At 47.0% G+C, this 17,500-nt stretch overlaps 1 protein-coding gene across 1 annotated transcript in view; it reads right to left on the minus strand.

Moving 5' to 3' along the window:
- Positions 1-1,653: 1,653 nt before the first annotated feature.
- Positions 1,654-17,500, minus strand: part of LOC121843445 (dedicator of cytokinesis protein 1-like) — a gene marked incomplete at its 3' end in the record, with an annotated part of 47,262 nt that continues 31,415 nt past the window's right edge. Inside the window, exons 9-10 of the mRNA XM_042313036.1 lie at positions 2,560-2,701; positions 1,654-1,813 (exon numbers count right to left, since the gene is read on the minus strand). Of these exons, the coding sequence (XP_042168970.1) occupies positions 1,654-1,813; positions 2,560-2,701 (302 nt within the window). The remainder of the gene's footprint in view (positions 1,814-2,559; positions 2,702-17,500) is intronic.

Genomic DNA, 17,500 nt, shown 5'->3' on the forward strand with positions numbered 1-17,500 from the left:
TGTCCTCTGGGTCTGTCCTACTGCTACATTGTTCTGGACTAGTGTCCTCCTGTGTCCTACTGCTACAGTGTTCTGGACCAGTGTCCTCTGGGTCTGTCCTACTGCTACAATGTTCTGTACCAGTGTCCTCCTCTATCCTACTGCTACAATGTTCCATACCAGTGTTCTCTGGATCTGTCCTACTGCTACAGTGTTCTGGACCAGCGTCCTCTGGGTCTGTCCTACTGCTACAATGTTCTGTACCAGTGTCCTCCTCTATCCTACTGCTACAATGTTCCATACCAGTGTCCTCTGGATCTGTCCTACTGCTACAATGTCCTGTACCAGTGTCCTCCCCTATCCTACTGCTACAGTGTTCTGTACCAGTGTCCTCCTCTATCCTACTGCTACAATGATCTATACCAGTGTCCTCTGGATCTGTCCTACTGCTACAATGTTCTGTACCAGTGTCCTCCTCTATCCTACTGCTACAATGTTCCATACCAGTGTCCTCTGGATCTGTCCTACTGCTACAGTGTTCTGTACCAGTGTCCTCTCCATCCTACTGCTACAGTGTTCTGTACCAGTGTCCTCCTCCATCCTACAGTGTTCTGTACCAGTGTCCTCCTCATCCTACTGCTACAATGTTCTGTACCAGGGTCCTCTCCATCCTACTGCTACAGTGTTCTGTACCAGTGTCCTCCTCCATCCTACAGTGTTCTGTACCAGTGTCCTCCTCCATCCTACTGCTACAATGTCCTGTACCAGTGTCCTCTCCATCCTACTGCTACAATGTCCTGTACCAGTGTCCTCCTCCATCCTACAATGTTCTGTACCAGTGTCCTCCTCTATCCTACTGCTACAATGTTCTGGACTACAGCGTCCTCCTCTATCCTACTGCTACAATGTTCTGTACCAGTGACCTCCTCTATCCTACTGCTACAATGTTCTGACTACAGCGTCCTCCTCTATCCTACTGCTAGAGTGTTTTCATTTAGTTTAGGACTAATATAACAGGAGATACAGTACCTGACTACATCTCATTTAGTTCAGGACTAATATAACAGGAGATACAGTACCTGGCTCCATCTCATTTAGTTTAGGACTAATATAACAGGAGATACAGTACCTGTCTCCATCTCATTTAGTTTAGGACTAATATAACAGGAGATACAGTACCTGTCTCCATCTCATTTAGTTCAGGACTAATATAACAGGAGATACAGTACCTGTCTCCATCTCATTTAGTTTAGGACTAATATAACAGGAGATACAGTACCTGACTCCATCTCATTTAGTTCAGGACTAATATAACAGGAGATACAGTACCTGTCTCCATCTCATTTAGTTTAGGACTAATATAACAGGAGATACAGTACCTGTCTCCATCTCATTTAGTTCAGGACTAATATAACAGGAGATACAGTACCTGTCTCCATCTCATTTAGTTTAGGACTAATATAACAGGAGATACAGTACCTGTCTCCATCTCATTTAGTTTAGGACTAATATAACAGGAGATACAGTACCTGACTACATCTCATTTAGACAGACAGACAGACAGACAGACAGACAGACAGACAGACAGACAGACAGACAGACAGACAGACAGACAGACAGACAGACAGACAGACAGACAGACAGACAGACAGACAGACAGACAGACAGACAGACAGACAGACAGACAGACAGACAGACAGACAGACAGACAGACAGACAGACAGACAGACAGACAGACAGACAGACACATACCTGACGATCTGCTCAGAGACGGGTTTGTTCTGGAACTTTGAAGGGAGTTCTAGAACAGGCTTGACGGTGAAACACTGGATGCCTTCCATCCCAGCCGTTAAAGGAAATATGGAAGTGTTGAATATAAACGAACTGGTCACAATGAGTTCAACTAAAACAGAACACAACTGTAAAGGAGGAGATTCTCTACCATACAAACTAAAGTCATGCTTAGACCCTCCCAGTCTGCTGAATGTGTTGGGGTTAACGTGTGTAGATGGTGGAGGTGAAGCACTTTGTGAAGACTGCTGATGTATGGGAAAAGGACTTTATAAATATAATTGATTGACCGACTGACTGTCATCTCTGTGATAAGTATACACTGTCAGGGATAGTTCCTGATGTCTGTCTGACTCAATCAATCACATTTTATTTTATCAAGCCCATTTTACATTTATTTAAAAACTTTTTTTTTTTTTTACCTTTAATTAACCAGGCAAGTCAGTTAAGAACACATTCTCATTTGCAATGACTAGGAACAGTGCCTGTTAACTGCCTGTTCAGGGGCAGAACGACAGATTTGTACCTTGTCAGCTCGGGGGTTTGAACTCGCAACCTTCCGGTTGCTAGTCCAACGCTCTAACCGCTAGGCTACGCTGCCGCCCCAGCAGTGCTATACAGAAACCCAGCCTAAAACCACAGAGAGCAATGCAGAGGCAGAAGAACAGTGGCTAGGAAAACTCCCTAGAAAGGCCGGAACCTAGGAAGAAACATAGAGAGGAACCAGGCTCTGGTGTGTAGCCAGTCCTCTTCTGGCTGTCTTGACTGTTATCTCTGTGGTAAGGATACACTGTGAGGAAGAGGTCTTGATGTCGTCGCCGGGCGGCGTGGTCGTCTTCATCTTGTCCGCGTTGGGGAACTGGGTGAGAAGTCTGGCCTCAAAGTCCTCTCTCCTCTCGTACTCCTTCCCCCTATAGATGAACATCTTGTTCTGAGAAGGGAAAAACAGAGAGAACGTTGTGGGGGGTCTTACACCACCACTGTTTGACCACCAGAAGATGCTTTGTGGCACAGTCGAAGCCACGCTGGGCTCCGGGGGGTGGGGTGAGGGTTCGCTCAATTTCACCCTGCCATGCTTCACTACACTGGACTAGTGACCTACACAGATCACACACACACACACACACTGAACTGGCCCAACAGGGCGGCATAATACTGCAGACAGTGTGATATGGGGTTGAATGGGTGTTGGATCTTGTGTATTGTATAAACCACATGACTTTACTGGGAGGTAGTGAACGTATTGTCTGATACAACGGCCAAGAACAGGGGTTATGTCCTTGGTCTGATCAAAACTCATGTTTCCTGCTACGTCAGTAAACAGTGTCTCATCCTTCTGCTACGTCAGTAAACAGTGTCTCATCCTTCTGCTACGTCAGTAAACAGTGTCTCATCCTTCTGCTACGTCAGTAAACAGTGTCTCATCCTTCTGCTACGTCAGTAAACAGTGTCTCATCCTTCTGCTACGTCAGTAAACAGTGTCTCATCCTTCTGCTACGTCGGTAAACAGTGTCTCATCCTTCTGCTACGTCGGTAAACAGTGTCTCATCCTTCTGCTACGTCAGTAAACAGTGTCTCATCCTTCTGCTACGTCAGTAAACAGTGTCTCATCCTTCTGCTACGTCAGTAAACAGTGTCTCATCCTTCTGCTACGTCAGTAAACAGTGTCTCATCCTTCTGCTACGTCAGTAAACAGTGTCTCATCCTTCTGCTACGTCAGTAAACAGTGTCTCATCCTTCTGCTACGTCAGTAAACAGTGTCTCATCCTTCTGCTACGTCAGTAAACAGTGTCTCATCCTTCTGCTACGTCAGTAAACAGTGTCTCATGTTTTCCTTCTGCTACGTCAGTAGACAGTGTCTCATCCTTCTGCTACGTCAGTAAACAGTGTCTCATCCTTCTGCTACGTCAGTAAACAGTGTCTCATCCTTCTGCTACGTCAGTAAACAGTGTCTCATCCTTCTGCTACGTCAGTAAACAGTGTCTCATCCTTCTGCTACGTCAGTAGACAGTGTCTCATCCTTCTGCTACGTCAGTAAACAGTGTCTCATCCTTCTGCTACGTCAGTAAACAGTGTCTCATCCTTCTGCTACGTCAGTAAACAGTGTCTCATCCTTCTGCTACGTCAGTAGACAGTGTCTCATCCTTCTGCTACGTCAGTAAACAGTGTCTCATCCTTCTGCTACGTCAGTAAACAGTGTCTCATCCTTCTGCTCATCCTTCTGCTCAGTAAACAGTGTCTCATCCTTCTGCTACGTCAGTAAACAGTGTCTCATGTTTTCCTTCTGCTACGTCAGTAAACAGTGTCTCATCCTTCTGCTACGTCAGTAAACAGTGTCTCATCCTTCTGCTACGTCAGTAAACAGTGTCTCATCCTTCTGCTACGTCAGTAAACAGTGTCTCATCCTTCTGCTACGTCAGTAAACAGTGTCTCATCCTTCTGCTACTTCAGTAAACAGTGTCTCATCCTTCTGCTACGTCAGTAAACAGTGTCTCATCCTTCTGCTACGTCAGTAAACAGTGTCTCATCCTTCTGCTACGTCTGTAAACAGTGAGAGTTATTACCATTGAACTGGTGTGAAAACAGAGAAACAATATGCTCAATAGGCTTTGAACCCTGATCGGCTCTCAACAGGCTTTGAACCCTGTTCGGCTCTCAACAGGCTTTGAACCCTGTTCGGCTCTCAACAGGCTTTGAACCCTGTTCGGCTCTCAACAGGCTTTGAACCCTGTTCGGCTCTCAACAGGCTTTGAACCCTGTTCGGCTCTCAACAGGCTTTGAACCCTGTTCGGCTCTCAACAGGCTTTGAACCCTGTTCGGCTCTCAACAGGCTTTGAACCCTGTTCGGCTCTCAACAGGCTTTGAACCCTGTTCGGCTCTCAACAGGCTTTGAACCCTGTTCGGCTCTCAACAGGCTTTGAACCCTGTTCGGCTCTCAACAGGCTTTGAACCCTGTTCGGCTCTCAACAGGCTTTGAACCCTGTTCGGCTCTCAACAGGCTTTGAACCCTGTTCGGCTCTCAACAGGCTTTGAACCCTGTTCGGCTCTCAACAGGCTTTGAACCCTGTTCGGCTCTCAACAGGCTTTGAACCCTGTTCGGCTCTCAACAGGCTTTGAACCCTGTTCGGCTCTCAACAGGCTTTGAACCCTGTTCGGCTCTCAACAGGCTTTGAACCCTGTTCGGCTCTCAACAGGCTTTGAACCCTGTTCGGCTCTCAACAGGCTTTGAATCCTGTTCGGCTCTCAACAGGCTTTGAACCCTGTTCGGCTCTCAACAGGCTTTGAACCCTGTTCGGCTCTCAACAGGCTTTGAACTTTGTTTTCTCCCTAATGTCACATACGCTGATGCTTTTTGCGCATGAATTGCCGCGCAGAAGAATTGCCATGGCGCAGAGAGACGAGAGATTGGACTTCGCTGAGTTCGCTCCATTAGTTTGCACTATATAGATCGATTAAACATTATATCAGTCCCTTTTCAATGCAACAAACCAAAACAAATCTAACTTTACAAGATTGAGCCTGTGATTTAGTTGTGGGCAGAGCACAACAGAGTAGAATTCTATTGGCTGGGGTATAGACTACTATAGACCTGCATTAAACATCACATATAGACTACTATAGACCTGAACACCACATATAAACTATATCATAGTCTCATGTAATGTAGACCTGCATTAAACACCACATATAGACTACTGTAGACTATAGCACTGAAATCAACAGCTATTTCCATGTGGAAATGTTATGGGATTGTCTACATTATGCTCCAATAACCACAATAACCTATTGGCTACTGTCTAAAACTGTAAGGATATAGCCTATTGGCTACTGTCTAAAACTGTCAGGATACAGCCTATTGGCTACTGTCTAAAACTGTAAGGATAGAGCCTATTGGCTACTGTCTAAAACTGTAAGGACACAACCTATTGGCTACTGTCTATTGGCTACTGTCTAAAACTGTGAGGACACATCCTATTGGCTACTGTCTAAAACTGTAAGGATACAGCCTATTGGCTACTATCTAAAACTGTCAGGGTACAGCCTATTGGCTACTATCTAAAACTGTCAGGGTTCAGCCTATTGGTTACTGTCTAAAACTGTCAGGATACAGCCTATTGGCTACTGTCTATAACTGTAAGGACACAGCCTATTGGCTACTGTCTATTGGCTACTGTCTAAAACTGTAAGGACACAGCCTATTGGCTACTGTCTAAAACTGTCAGGGTACAGCCTATTGGCTACTGTCTAAAACTGTCAGGATACAGCCTATTGACTACTGTCTAAAACTGTCAGGGTACAGCCTATTGGCTACTGTCTAAAACTGTCAGAGTACAGCCTATTGGCTACTGTCTAAAACTGTCAGGATACAGCCTATTGGCTACTGTCTAAAACTGTAAGGACACATCCTATTGGCTACTGTCTAAAACTGTAAGGACACAGCCTATTGGCTACTGTCTAAAACTGTAAGGACACAGCCTATTGGCTACTGTCTAAAACTGTAAGGACACAGCCTCCAGTTTCCGCTCACAAGACCAGAAATTTGCTCAGTGCCCCCAAAAATAAGAGGGAACATTGAAGATGGGCAAACTACACTGAACTAAAACTATAAATCAACATGTAAAGTGTTGGTCCCATGTTTCATGAGCTGAAATAAAACATCCCACAAATGCTCCATACGCTCAAAAACCTTATTTCTCTCTAATGTTGTGCACAATTTTGCTTACATTACTTTTAGTGAGATTTTCCTTTGATCATTACACAGGTGCACCTTGTGCTGGGGACAATAAAAGGCCACTCTAAAACGTGCAGTCGTGTCACACAACACAATGCCACAGATGTCTCATGTTTTGAGGGAGTGTGCGATTGGCATGCTGAGTGCAGGAATGTCCACCAGAGCTGTTTCCAGAGAATGCAATGTTCATTTCTCTACCATAAGCCACCTCCAATGTCATTTTAGAGAATTAGGCAATAAGTCCAACTGGGTTTAGAACCACAGACCACATGTATGGTGTTGTGTGGGCGAGCGGTTTGCTGATGTCAACGTTGTGAACAAAGTGGCGGTGGGGTTATGGTGTGAACAGGCACAAGCTACGGACAACGGACACAATTGCGTTTTATCAACAGCAATTTGAATTGCAGAGAGCAACCGTGACGAGATCCTGAGGCCCGTTTTGTTTAAGGTATCGGTGACCAACAAAATACATATCTGTATTCCCAGTCATGTGAAATCCATAGATTAGGACCTAATGTGTATGTTTACCAGGCAGTCATTTAAAAAAAAAACTCAGTTTGGTGGAAACTCACTGCTGTTGGGAAAATAGGCATATTTTCTTTTTTTGAATATTCTAGACTATAGAATCAGAAACACTGTAGTAAAACCAGGATATCGCTGGTCTATTGCATGTGGGACCTCAGATAGAGCTTCTGTCACACACTGCCATTTAAACATTCATTACTTAACTAGGCGAGTCGGTTAAGAACAAATTCCTATTGACCATGACGGTCTACCTACAGGGTCAGCCCCTGTAGACAATTAGGGTTAAGTGCCTTGCTCAAAGGACACGGACAGGTTTTTCACCTTGTCGGATTGGGAATTCGAACCAGCGACCTTTCGGTTAGTGGCCCAACGCTCTAATCGCTAGGCTACCTGCCGCTCCATTCTATCGGGGTGTGTGTGTGTTCCTCTCAATGTCACGGTGCTCATTACTCAGCTCCCAGAATGCACCATTCTGACAGAGAAAGGAAATCACAGTCTATCACAGAGGAGTCGAAGAAGCAACAACAGAAAACGGGTCTCGTACTTCGGCTAGTCAATAATTCATTACTGTTTTTTGGTAAATGGAAAAACACAGTCGGCAAAGAAACTAGTGTCATGACGAAGTCAATAAAAAGAAGAATAGAAAATCAAACAGCATCTAGAATGAAATTCATAGATTATTTAAACATGCTGTCGGCAGAGGGGTTTATGGGGCCATAAATGGAATCCAAATATCTCCAAATGCATGGTGGGGAAACGAATACAAAGTCTGTTTGTTAGCGATGTAGACTTAGGTTCAACACGATAAAACATACAGGAGATCAATCAACCAGATCAATCAACCAGATCAACCATTTCAATCAACCAGATCAATCAACCAGATCAATCAACCAGATCAATCAACCATTTCAATCAACCAGATCAATCAACCAGATCAATCAACCAGATCAATCAACCATTTCAATCAACCAGATCAATCAACCATTTCAATCAACCAGATCAATCAACCAGATCAATCAACCAGATCAATCAACCAGATCAATAGACCAGATCAATCAACCAGATCAATCAACCATGATCTTAGCAACGACCCATGAAAGTCAATGAGCCAAGAACGTAAAGGACACGACAAGGCTAAATCGGTGCTGAAGCTGACAAGGCAGTCATCTTAGGTCACAGGAGTGTGTAGAAATGAACACACTGTTTGAAGAGCACAAAACATACCTGAAAATGTATGAGATGAGGAAACTTTGTTTGTTTGTCCCAGTCAGTAAACTCAGAAGCTTTTCCAGTGTCCCAAATGGCACCCTATTCCCTATGTAGTGCACTACTTTTGACTAGAGCACTATGGAACCTGTTCAAAATGAGTGCCCTCTATAGGGAATACGGTACTGTTTGGGACAGAGCCCACTGTACGTCTGAGAGAACTCGGAGTGATAGGAACGTGACAGCTTATATTTTAAAGTGCTGGAACACAGTTTGATAAATATCTTCAGACAACTTTTGGAAAGCCTGAACACTTCCGCTGAGCCAAGCCGCTGAGATAAACAGAAACATCGCAGCTTTACAGGAACAGACGGAACACAAGTCAGAGAAAGATGGAGGAATGAAGTACTTCATTTAATACCCCTGCTCTACCGATCGCTAGATACATTCAGTCTGCCTTCCCAGAAGTCCTTTCTGATGATCCATTCAGTCAGTCTGCCTTCCCAGAAGTCCTGTCTGTTGATCCATTCAGTCAGACTGCCTTCCCAGAAGTCCTTTCTGTTGGTCCATTCAGTCAGTCTGCCTTCCCAGAAGTCCTTTCTCCTGATCCATTCAGTCAGACTGCCTTCCCAGAAGTCCTTTCTCCTGATCCATTCAGTCAGACTGCCTTCCCAGAAGTCCTTTCTCCTGATCCATTCAGTCAGACTGCCTTCCCAGAAGTCCTTTCTCCTGATCCATTCAGTCAGACTGCCTTCCCAGAAGTCCTTTCTCCTGATCCATTCAGTCAGACTGCTTCCCAGAAGTCCTTTCTCCTGATCCATTCAGTCAGACTGCCTTCCCAGAAGTCCTTTCTCCTGATCCATTCAGTCAGACTGCCTTCCCAGAAGTCCTTTCTCCTGATCCATTCAGTCAGACTGCCTTCCCAGAAGTCCTTTCTCCTGATCCATTCAGTCAGTCTGCCTTCCTAGAAGTCCTTTCTCCTGATCCATTCAGTCAGACTGCCTTCCCAGAAGTCCTTTCTCCTGATCCATTCAGTCAGTCTGCCTTCCCAGAAGTCCTGTCTGTTGATCCATTCAGTCAGACTGCCTTCCCAGAAGTCCTTTCTCCTGATCCATTCAGTCAGACTGCCTTCCCAGAAGTCCTTTCTCCTGATCCATTCAGTCAGACTGCCTTCCCAGAAGTCCTTTCTCCTGATCCATTCAGTCAGACTGCCTTCCCAGAAGTCCTTTCTCCTGATCCATTCAGTCAGACTGCCTTCCCAGAAGTCCTTTCTCCTGATCCATTCAGTCAGACTGCCTTCCCAGAAGTCCTTTCTCCTGATCCATTCAGTCAGACTGCTTCCCAGAAGTCCTTTCTCCTGATCCATTCAGTCAGACTGCCTTCCCAGAAGTCCTTTCTCCTGATCCATTCAGTCAGACTGCCTTCCCAGAAGTCCTTTCTCCTGATCCATTCAGTCAGACTGCCTTCCCAGAAGTCCTTTCTCCTGATCCATTCAGTCAGTCTGCCTTCCTAGAAGTCCTTTCTCCTGATCCATTCAGTCAGACTGCCTTCCCAGAAGTCCTTTCTCCTGATCCATTCAGTCAGTCTGCCTTCCCAGAAGTCCTGTCTGTTGATCCATTCAGTCAGACTGCCTTCCCAGAAGTCCTTTCTCCTGATCCATTCAGTCAGACTGCCTTCCCAGAAGTCCTTTCTCCTGATCCATTCAGTCAGACTGCCTTCCCAGAAGTCCTTTCTCCTGATCCATTCAGTCAGACTGCCTTCCCAGAAGTTCTTTCTCCGGATCCATTCAGTCAGACTGCCTTCCCAGAAGTCCTTTCTCCGGATCCATTCAGTCAGACTGCCTTCCCAGAAGTCCTGTCTGTTGATCCATTCAGTCAGACTGCCTTCCCAGAAGTCCTTTCTCCTGATCCATTCAGTCAGACTGCCTTCCCAGAAGTCCTTTCTCCGGATCCATTCAGTCAGACTGCCTTCCCAGAAGTCCTGTCTGTTGATCCATTCAGTCAGACTGCCTTCCCAGAAGTCCTTTCTCCGGATCCATTCAGTCAGACTGCCTTCCCAGAAGCCCTTTCTCCTGATCCATTCAGTCAGACTGCCTTCCCAGAAGTCCTTTCCTGATCCATTCAGTCAGACTGCCTTCCCAGAAGTCCTTTCTCCTGATCCATTCAGTCAGACTGCCTTCCCAGAAGTCCTTTCTCCTGATCCATTCAGTCAGACTGCCTTCCCAGAAGTCCTTTCTCCTGATCCATTCAGTCAGACTGCCTTCCCAGAAGTCCTTTCTCCTGATCCATTCAGTCAGACTGCCTTCCCAGAAGTCCTTTCTCCTGATCCATTCAGTCAGACTGCCTTCCCAGAAGTCCTTTCTCCTGATCCATTCAGTCAGACTGCCTTCCCAGAAGTCCTTTCTGTTGGTCCATTAATCAGCGATTGGTTCGTCTCTAACCAATCAGAGTATCAAAGCCAATGACGATTTCCCAGAAATGGCGCTTTCTCACGTGTGTGTTCAGTTTTTTAATAAGAGAATATCCTAATGCCTTCCACATTAGATACAAATACATCATAACCAGCTGAATTAAGCAGCAATGTTTACAATGTGTTCTGAAGGAAGGAAAGCAAAGTGCCTTCATTGGATGCAATGATATCTTTAATATAATAGATTTTTCTCCCCCCAGAGGCAGGGAGATACTGACATACAAACAGCAACATGAAGAAGACACTAAAAACCACTGCAAACACAATGTATCTCAATTAGCTTCCGATGAATAGTTCCCTAACAACTCGTGGAGAGAGCCCAGGATTGATATTACATTAAGTGTTCATTATTTTATAATTTAATATAATATGGATTCTGAATGAAGTCCACACTTCTTCACACTCAAGCGCATTCCACATTTCACCCTTTCCCTATGTAGTGCACTACTTTTGAAGGCTCTGGTTAAAGTAGTGCACTACTTTTGAAGGCTCTGGTTATAAGTAGTGCACTACTTTTGAAGGCTCTGGTTATATGTAGTGCACTACTTTTGAAGGCTCTGGTCATAAGTAGTGCACTACTTTTGAAGGCTCTGGTCATAAGTAGTGCACTACTTTTGAAGGCTCTGATTATAAGTAGGGCACTACTTTTGAAGGCTCTGGTCATAAGTAGGGCACTACTTTTGAAGGCTCTGGTCATAAGTAGTGCACTACTTTTGAAGGCTCTGGTCATAAGTAGTGCAGTACTTTTGAAGGCTCTGGTCATAAGTAGGGCACTACTTTTGAAGGCTCTGGTCATAAGTAGGGCACTACTTTTGAAGGCTCTGGTCATAAGTAGGGCACTACTTTTGAAGGCTCTGGTCATAAGTAGGGCACTACTTTTGAAGGCTCTGGTCCACTATTTATACATATTTTTAATTTAACCGTTATTTAACTAGGAAAGTCAGTTAATAAGAACAAATTCTTATTTACAATGACGGGCGTAGGAACAGTGGGCAGAACGACAGATTTTTACCTTGTCAGCTCAGGGATTAGATCATGCAACCTTTCGGTTACAAGTCCAACACTCTAACCACTAGGCTACCTGCCTCTAACCACTAGGCTACCTGCCTCTAACCATCAGGATACCTGCCTCTAACCACTAGGCTACCTGCCTCTAACCACCAGGATACCTGCCTCTAACCACTAGGCTACCTGCCTCTAACCACTAGGCTACCTGCCTCTAACCACTAGGCTACCTGCCTCTAACCATCAGGATACCTGCCTCTAACCACTAGGCTACCTGCCTCTAACCACCAGGATACCTGCCTCTAACAACTAGGCTACCTGCCTCTAACCAGGGACAAAGGCCATCATCCCTAGTCCAATAGGATTAGTGAGAGGGATAACGGCTATCATCCCTAGTCCAATAGGATTAGTGAGAGGGATAACGGCTATCATCCCTAATCCAATAGGACAGTGAGAGGATAACGGCGATCATCCCTAGTCCAATAGGATTAGTGAGAGGGGTAACGGCTATCATCCCTAATCCAATAGGACAGTGAGAGGGATACCGGCTATCATCCCTGATCCAATAGGACCGTGAGAGGGATAACGGCTATCATCCCTAATCCAATAGGACAGTGAGAGGGGTAACGGCTATCATCCCTAATCCAATAGGACAGTGAGAGGGGTAACGGCTATTGTCCCTAGTCCAAAAGGACAGTGAGATGGATAAAGACTATCATCCCTAGTCCAATAGGACAGCGAGAGAGATAAAGACTATCATCCCTAGTCCAATAGGACAGTGAGAGGGTAACGGCTATCATTCCTAGTCCAATAGGACAGTGAGAGGGGTAACGGCTATCATCCCTAATCCAATAGGACAGTGAGAGGGGTAACGGCTATCATCCCTAATCCAATAGGACAGTGAGAGGGGTAACGGCTATCATCCCTAATCCAATAGGACGACAGTGAGAGAGGAATAAAGACTATCATCCCTAGTCCAATAGGACAGTCAGAGAGGTAACGGCTATCTGGTGCAGAACATTAGTGATTTACTGGAGATCAGTAGAGGCCAGGGCACAAAACACTAACCCACTTTAGCTGGCAATAATAATCTAGTTTAGTTAATGTTGTTGTGCAGCTATTAAGGTAAAGACACTCTGTCCAGCCCTTACAAGATGAATGCTCCGTGGTAAATTACCATTTTATTCGTGGGGGAAAGAACATTGTCCCCTTTAAAAACTGCACAGCATATTCCCGTGTCCCAAATCACAGCCTGTTTCCCTATATAGTGCACTACTTTTGAATAAGCCCATTGGGTTCTGGTCAAAAAATAAGTGCACTATATAGTGAATAGGCTTCCATTTTGGGACACAGTCTTTGTTCCAGTATCTGATCAGTAATGATAACTTCTGGGCTGACACTAATAAGCTGAGGTTTTCATCTCACTGAATTAGATATGAGAAGTCATTTATTTCTTACGACTTCCCCCCTTTCTCTAACAGGAAGTAAAGCATCTTTAGCTCCAAGAAGGTAGTCTACAGTAGACCGGCTGTAGAGAAGTCTATGAGGTAGTCTACAGTAGACCGGATGTAGAGAAGTCTATGAGGTAGTCTACAGTAGACTGGCTGTAGAGAAGTCTATGAGGTAGTCTACAGTAGACAGGTGCTGGTCATAGACCCCAGACACACATCACTCTCTCTGTCCCCCAGACACACATCACTCTCTCTGTCCCCCAGACACACATCACTCTCTCTGTCCCCCAGACACACATCACTCTCTGTCTGTCTCCCCCAGACACACATCACTCTCTCTGTCCCCCAGACACACATCACTCTCTGTCCCCAGACACACATCACTCTCTCTGTCCCCCAGACACACATCACTCTCTCTGTCCTCTAACAGACACACATCACTCTCTGTCCTCCTAACAGACACACATCACTCTCTCTCTCTGTCCCCAGACACACATCACTCTCTCTGTCCCCCAGACACACATCACTCTCTGTCCTCTAACAGACACACATCACTCTCTCTGTCCTCCTAACAGACACACATCACTCTCTCTGTCCCCCAGACCCCCAGACACATCACTCTCTCTGTCCCCCAGACACACATCACTCTCTGTCCCCCAGACACACATCACTCTCTCTGTCCCCCCAGACACACATCACACATCACTCTCTGTCCTCCTAACAGACACACATCACTCTCTGTCCTCCTGTCCTCCTAACAGACACATCACTCTCTCTGTCCTCCTAACAGACACACATCACTCTCTCTGTCCTCCTAACAGACACATCATCTCTGTCCTCCTAACAGACACACATCTCTCTGTCCTCCCTAACAGACACACATCACTCTCTCTGTCCTCCTAACAGACACACATCACTCTCTCTGTCCCCCAGACACACATCACTCTCTCTGTCCTCCAGACACACATCACTCTCTCTGTCCTCCTAACAGACACACATCACTCTCTCTGTCCTCCTAACAGACACACATCACTCTCTCTGTCCTCCTAACAGACACACATCACCTCTCTGTCCCCATCAACAGACACACATCACTCTCTCTGTCCTCCTAACAGACACACATCACTCTCTGTCCTCCAGACACACATCACTATCTCTGTCCTCCTAATAGACACATCACTCTCTCTGTCCTCCTAACAGACACACATCACTCTCTGTCCTCTGTCCTCCTAATAGACACACATCACTCTCTTGTCCCCTAACAGACACACATCACTCTCTCTGTCCCCTAGACAGACATCACTCTCTCTGTCCCCCTAACAGACACACATCACTCTCTGTCCTCCTAACAGACACACATCACTATCTCTGTCCTCCTAACAGACACACATCACTCTCTCTGTCCCCCAGACACACATCACTCTGTCCTTCAGTCCTCCCCAGACACACATCACAGACACACATCACTCTCTCTGTCCTCCTAACAGACACACATCACTCTCTCTGTCCCCAGACACACATCACTCTCTCTGTCCTCCTAACAGACACATCACTCTCTCTGTCCTCCTAACAGACACACATCACTCTCTCTGTCCCCTAACAGACACACATCACTCTCTGTCCTCCTAACAGACACACATCACTCTCTGTCCTCCCAGACACACATCACCCTCTCTGTCCTCCAGACACACATCTGTCCTCCTAACAGACACACATCACTCTCTGTCCCCAGACACATCACTCTCTGTCCTCCTAACAGACACACATCACTCTCTCTGTCCTCCTAACAGACACACATCATCTCTCTCTGTCCTCCTCCTAACAGACACACATCACTCTCTCTGTCCTCCTAACAGACACACATCACTCTGTCCTCTAACAGACACACATCCTCTGTCCTCCTAACAGACACACATCACTCTCTCTGTCCTCCTAACAGACACATCATCACATCTCTCTCTGTCCTCCTAACAGACACACATCACTCTCTCTGTCCTCCTAACAGACACACATCACTCTCTCTGTCCTCCTAACAGACACACATCACTCTCTCTGTCCTCTAACAGACACATCACTCTCTCTGTCCTCCTAACAGACACACATCACTCTCTCTGTCCTCCTAACAGACACACACACACACTCACTCTGTCCCCCAGAAAGCTGATAACCAGAATCAAAGAGAGGACTGTGTATAGATGGACCCAGTCTATAAAGGCCTTTTAGACAGAAAGACAGACAAAGGCAGCACCTGGCTGTTCAATCTGTAATGGATGCTGTGCCCTGCTAGAGGAGGAAGGGGAAGAGGGGAGCCTTGTGAACACGGTCTTCAACAGCCCTAATGGAATGATCAGACGAGGACTCTTCCTTAAAGGAGCGTCTTTACAGATGTTCTGGAAAGAGGACGACGTCGTGACAAAAACAGCGAAGTCTCTCCCGCGCGGCAGAGCTCGAACACGACCGAAATCAATTACACGCCTTGGGAAAAGAGAGAGAATCAGGAACATGTTGAACAGGAGACAGTCGGTCACAATGACATAACTTTCCTCCGTTAACACTGTGGAGAAACCACCAGCCCCCAGTGACCCAGACACCCAGACACAGTGACCCAGACACCAGTGACCCAGACCCAGTGACCCAGACAACAGTGACCCAGACACCAGTGACCCAGACACCAGTGACCCAGTGACTCAGACACCAGTGACCCAGACACCAGTGACCCAGACACCAGTGACTCAGACACCAGTGACCCAGACACCAGTGACCCAGACACCAGTGACCCAGACCCAGTGACCCAGACCCAGTGACCCAGGGACCCAGACACCAGTGACCCAGACACAGTGACCCAGACACAGTGACCCAGACACCAGTGACCCAGACCCAGGCACCAGTGACCCAGCCACCCAGACACCAGTGACCTAGACACCAGTGACCCAGACACCAGTGACCCAGACACCAGTGACCCAGACCCAGACACCAGTGACCCAGCCACCAGTGAAACAGACACCAGTGACCCAGACACCAGTGACCCAGACACAGTGACCCAACCCAGACACCAGTGACCCAGACACCAGTGACCCAGACACGAGTGACCCAGACACCAGTGACCCAGACACCAGTGACCCAGACACAGTGACCCAGACACCAGTGACCCAGATACATACACCAGTGACCCAGACACCAGTGACCCAGACACCAGTGACCCAGAGACCCAGACACCAGTGACCCAGACACCAGAGACCCAGACACCAGTGACCCAGACACAGTGACCCAGACAGTGGACACCAGTGACCCAGATACCAGTGACCCAGACACCAGTGACCCAGACCCAGTGACCCAGAGACCCAGACACCAGTGACCCAGACACCAGTGACCCAGGCACCAGTGACCCAGACACCAGTGACCCAGGCACCAGTGACCCAGGCACCAGTGACCCAGACACCAGTGACCCAGACACCAGTGACCCAGACACAAGTGACCCAGACACCAGTGACCCAGACACCAGTGACCCAGTCACCAGTGACCCAGACACAGTGACCCAGATAGACACCAGTGACCCAGATAGACACCAGTGACCCAGATAGACACCAGTGACCCAGATAGACACCAGTGACCCAGACACCAGTGACCCAGACCAAGTGACCCAGAGACCCAGACACCAGTGACCCAGACACCAGTGACCCAGACACCAGTGACCCATACAGCAGTGACCCATACACCAGTGACCCAGACACCAGTGACCCACACACCAGTGACCCAGACCAAGTGACCCAGTGACCCAGACACCAGTGACCCAGACACCAGTGACCCAGACACCAGTGACCCAGACACCAGTGACCCAGATACCAGTGACCCAGATACCAGTGACCCAGACACCAGTGACCCAGAGACCCAGCCACCAGTGACCCAGACACCAGTGACCCAGACACCAGTGACCCAGACACCAGTGACCCAGACACCAGTGACCCAGATACCAGTGACCCAGATACCAGTGACCCAGACACCAGTGACCCAGACACCAGTGACCCAGACACCAGTGACCCAGACACCAGTGACCCAGACACCAGTGACCCAGACACCAGTGACCCAGACACCAGTGACCCAGACGCTGATCAATAGCCCCAACTCTTTCCACCTTCCATTTACTTGGACACTGACATGGTAACTTGACCAGGTACGGATGTGAGAATAAAATACACTTTCGTTGACTGAAGACCAATCATTTGTTCACCACATGGCAGAAGACAGTGGACAGATAACAACAAATAAAACCAGCTCAAGGTTCAGACAGGAACACGATGTGAGAGGCTGACCCTCTGACACAACAAGTAGCTAGGAACCAATG

The sequence above is a fragment of the Oncorhynchus tshawytscha genome, unplaced genomic scaffold (assembly GCF_018296145.1).
Source record: "Oncorhynchus tshawytscha isolate Ot180627B unplaced genomic scaffold, Otsh_v2.0 Un_contig_2553_pilon_pilon, whole genome shotgun sequence".
In the NCBI taxonomy this organism is placed as follows: domain Eukaryota; kingdom Metazoa; phylum Chordata; class Actinopteri; order Salmoniformes; family Salmonidae; genus Oncorhynchus; species Oncorhynchus tshawytscha.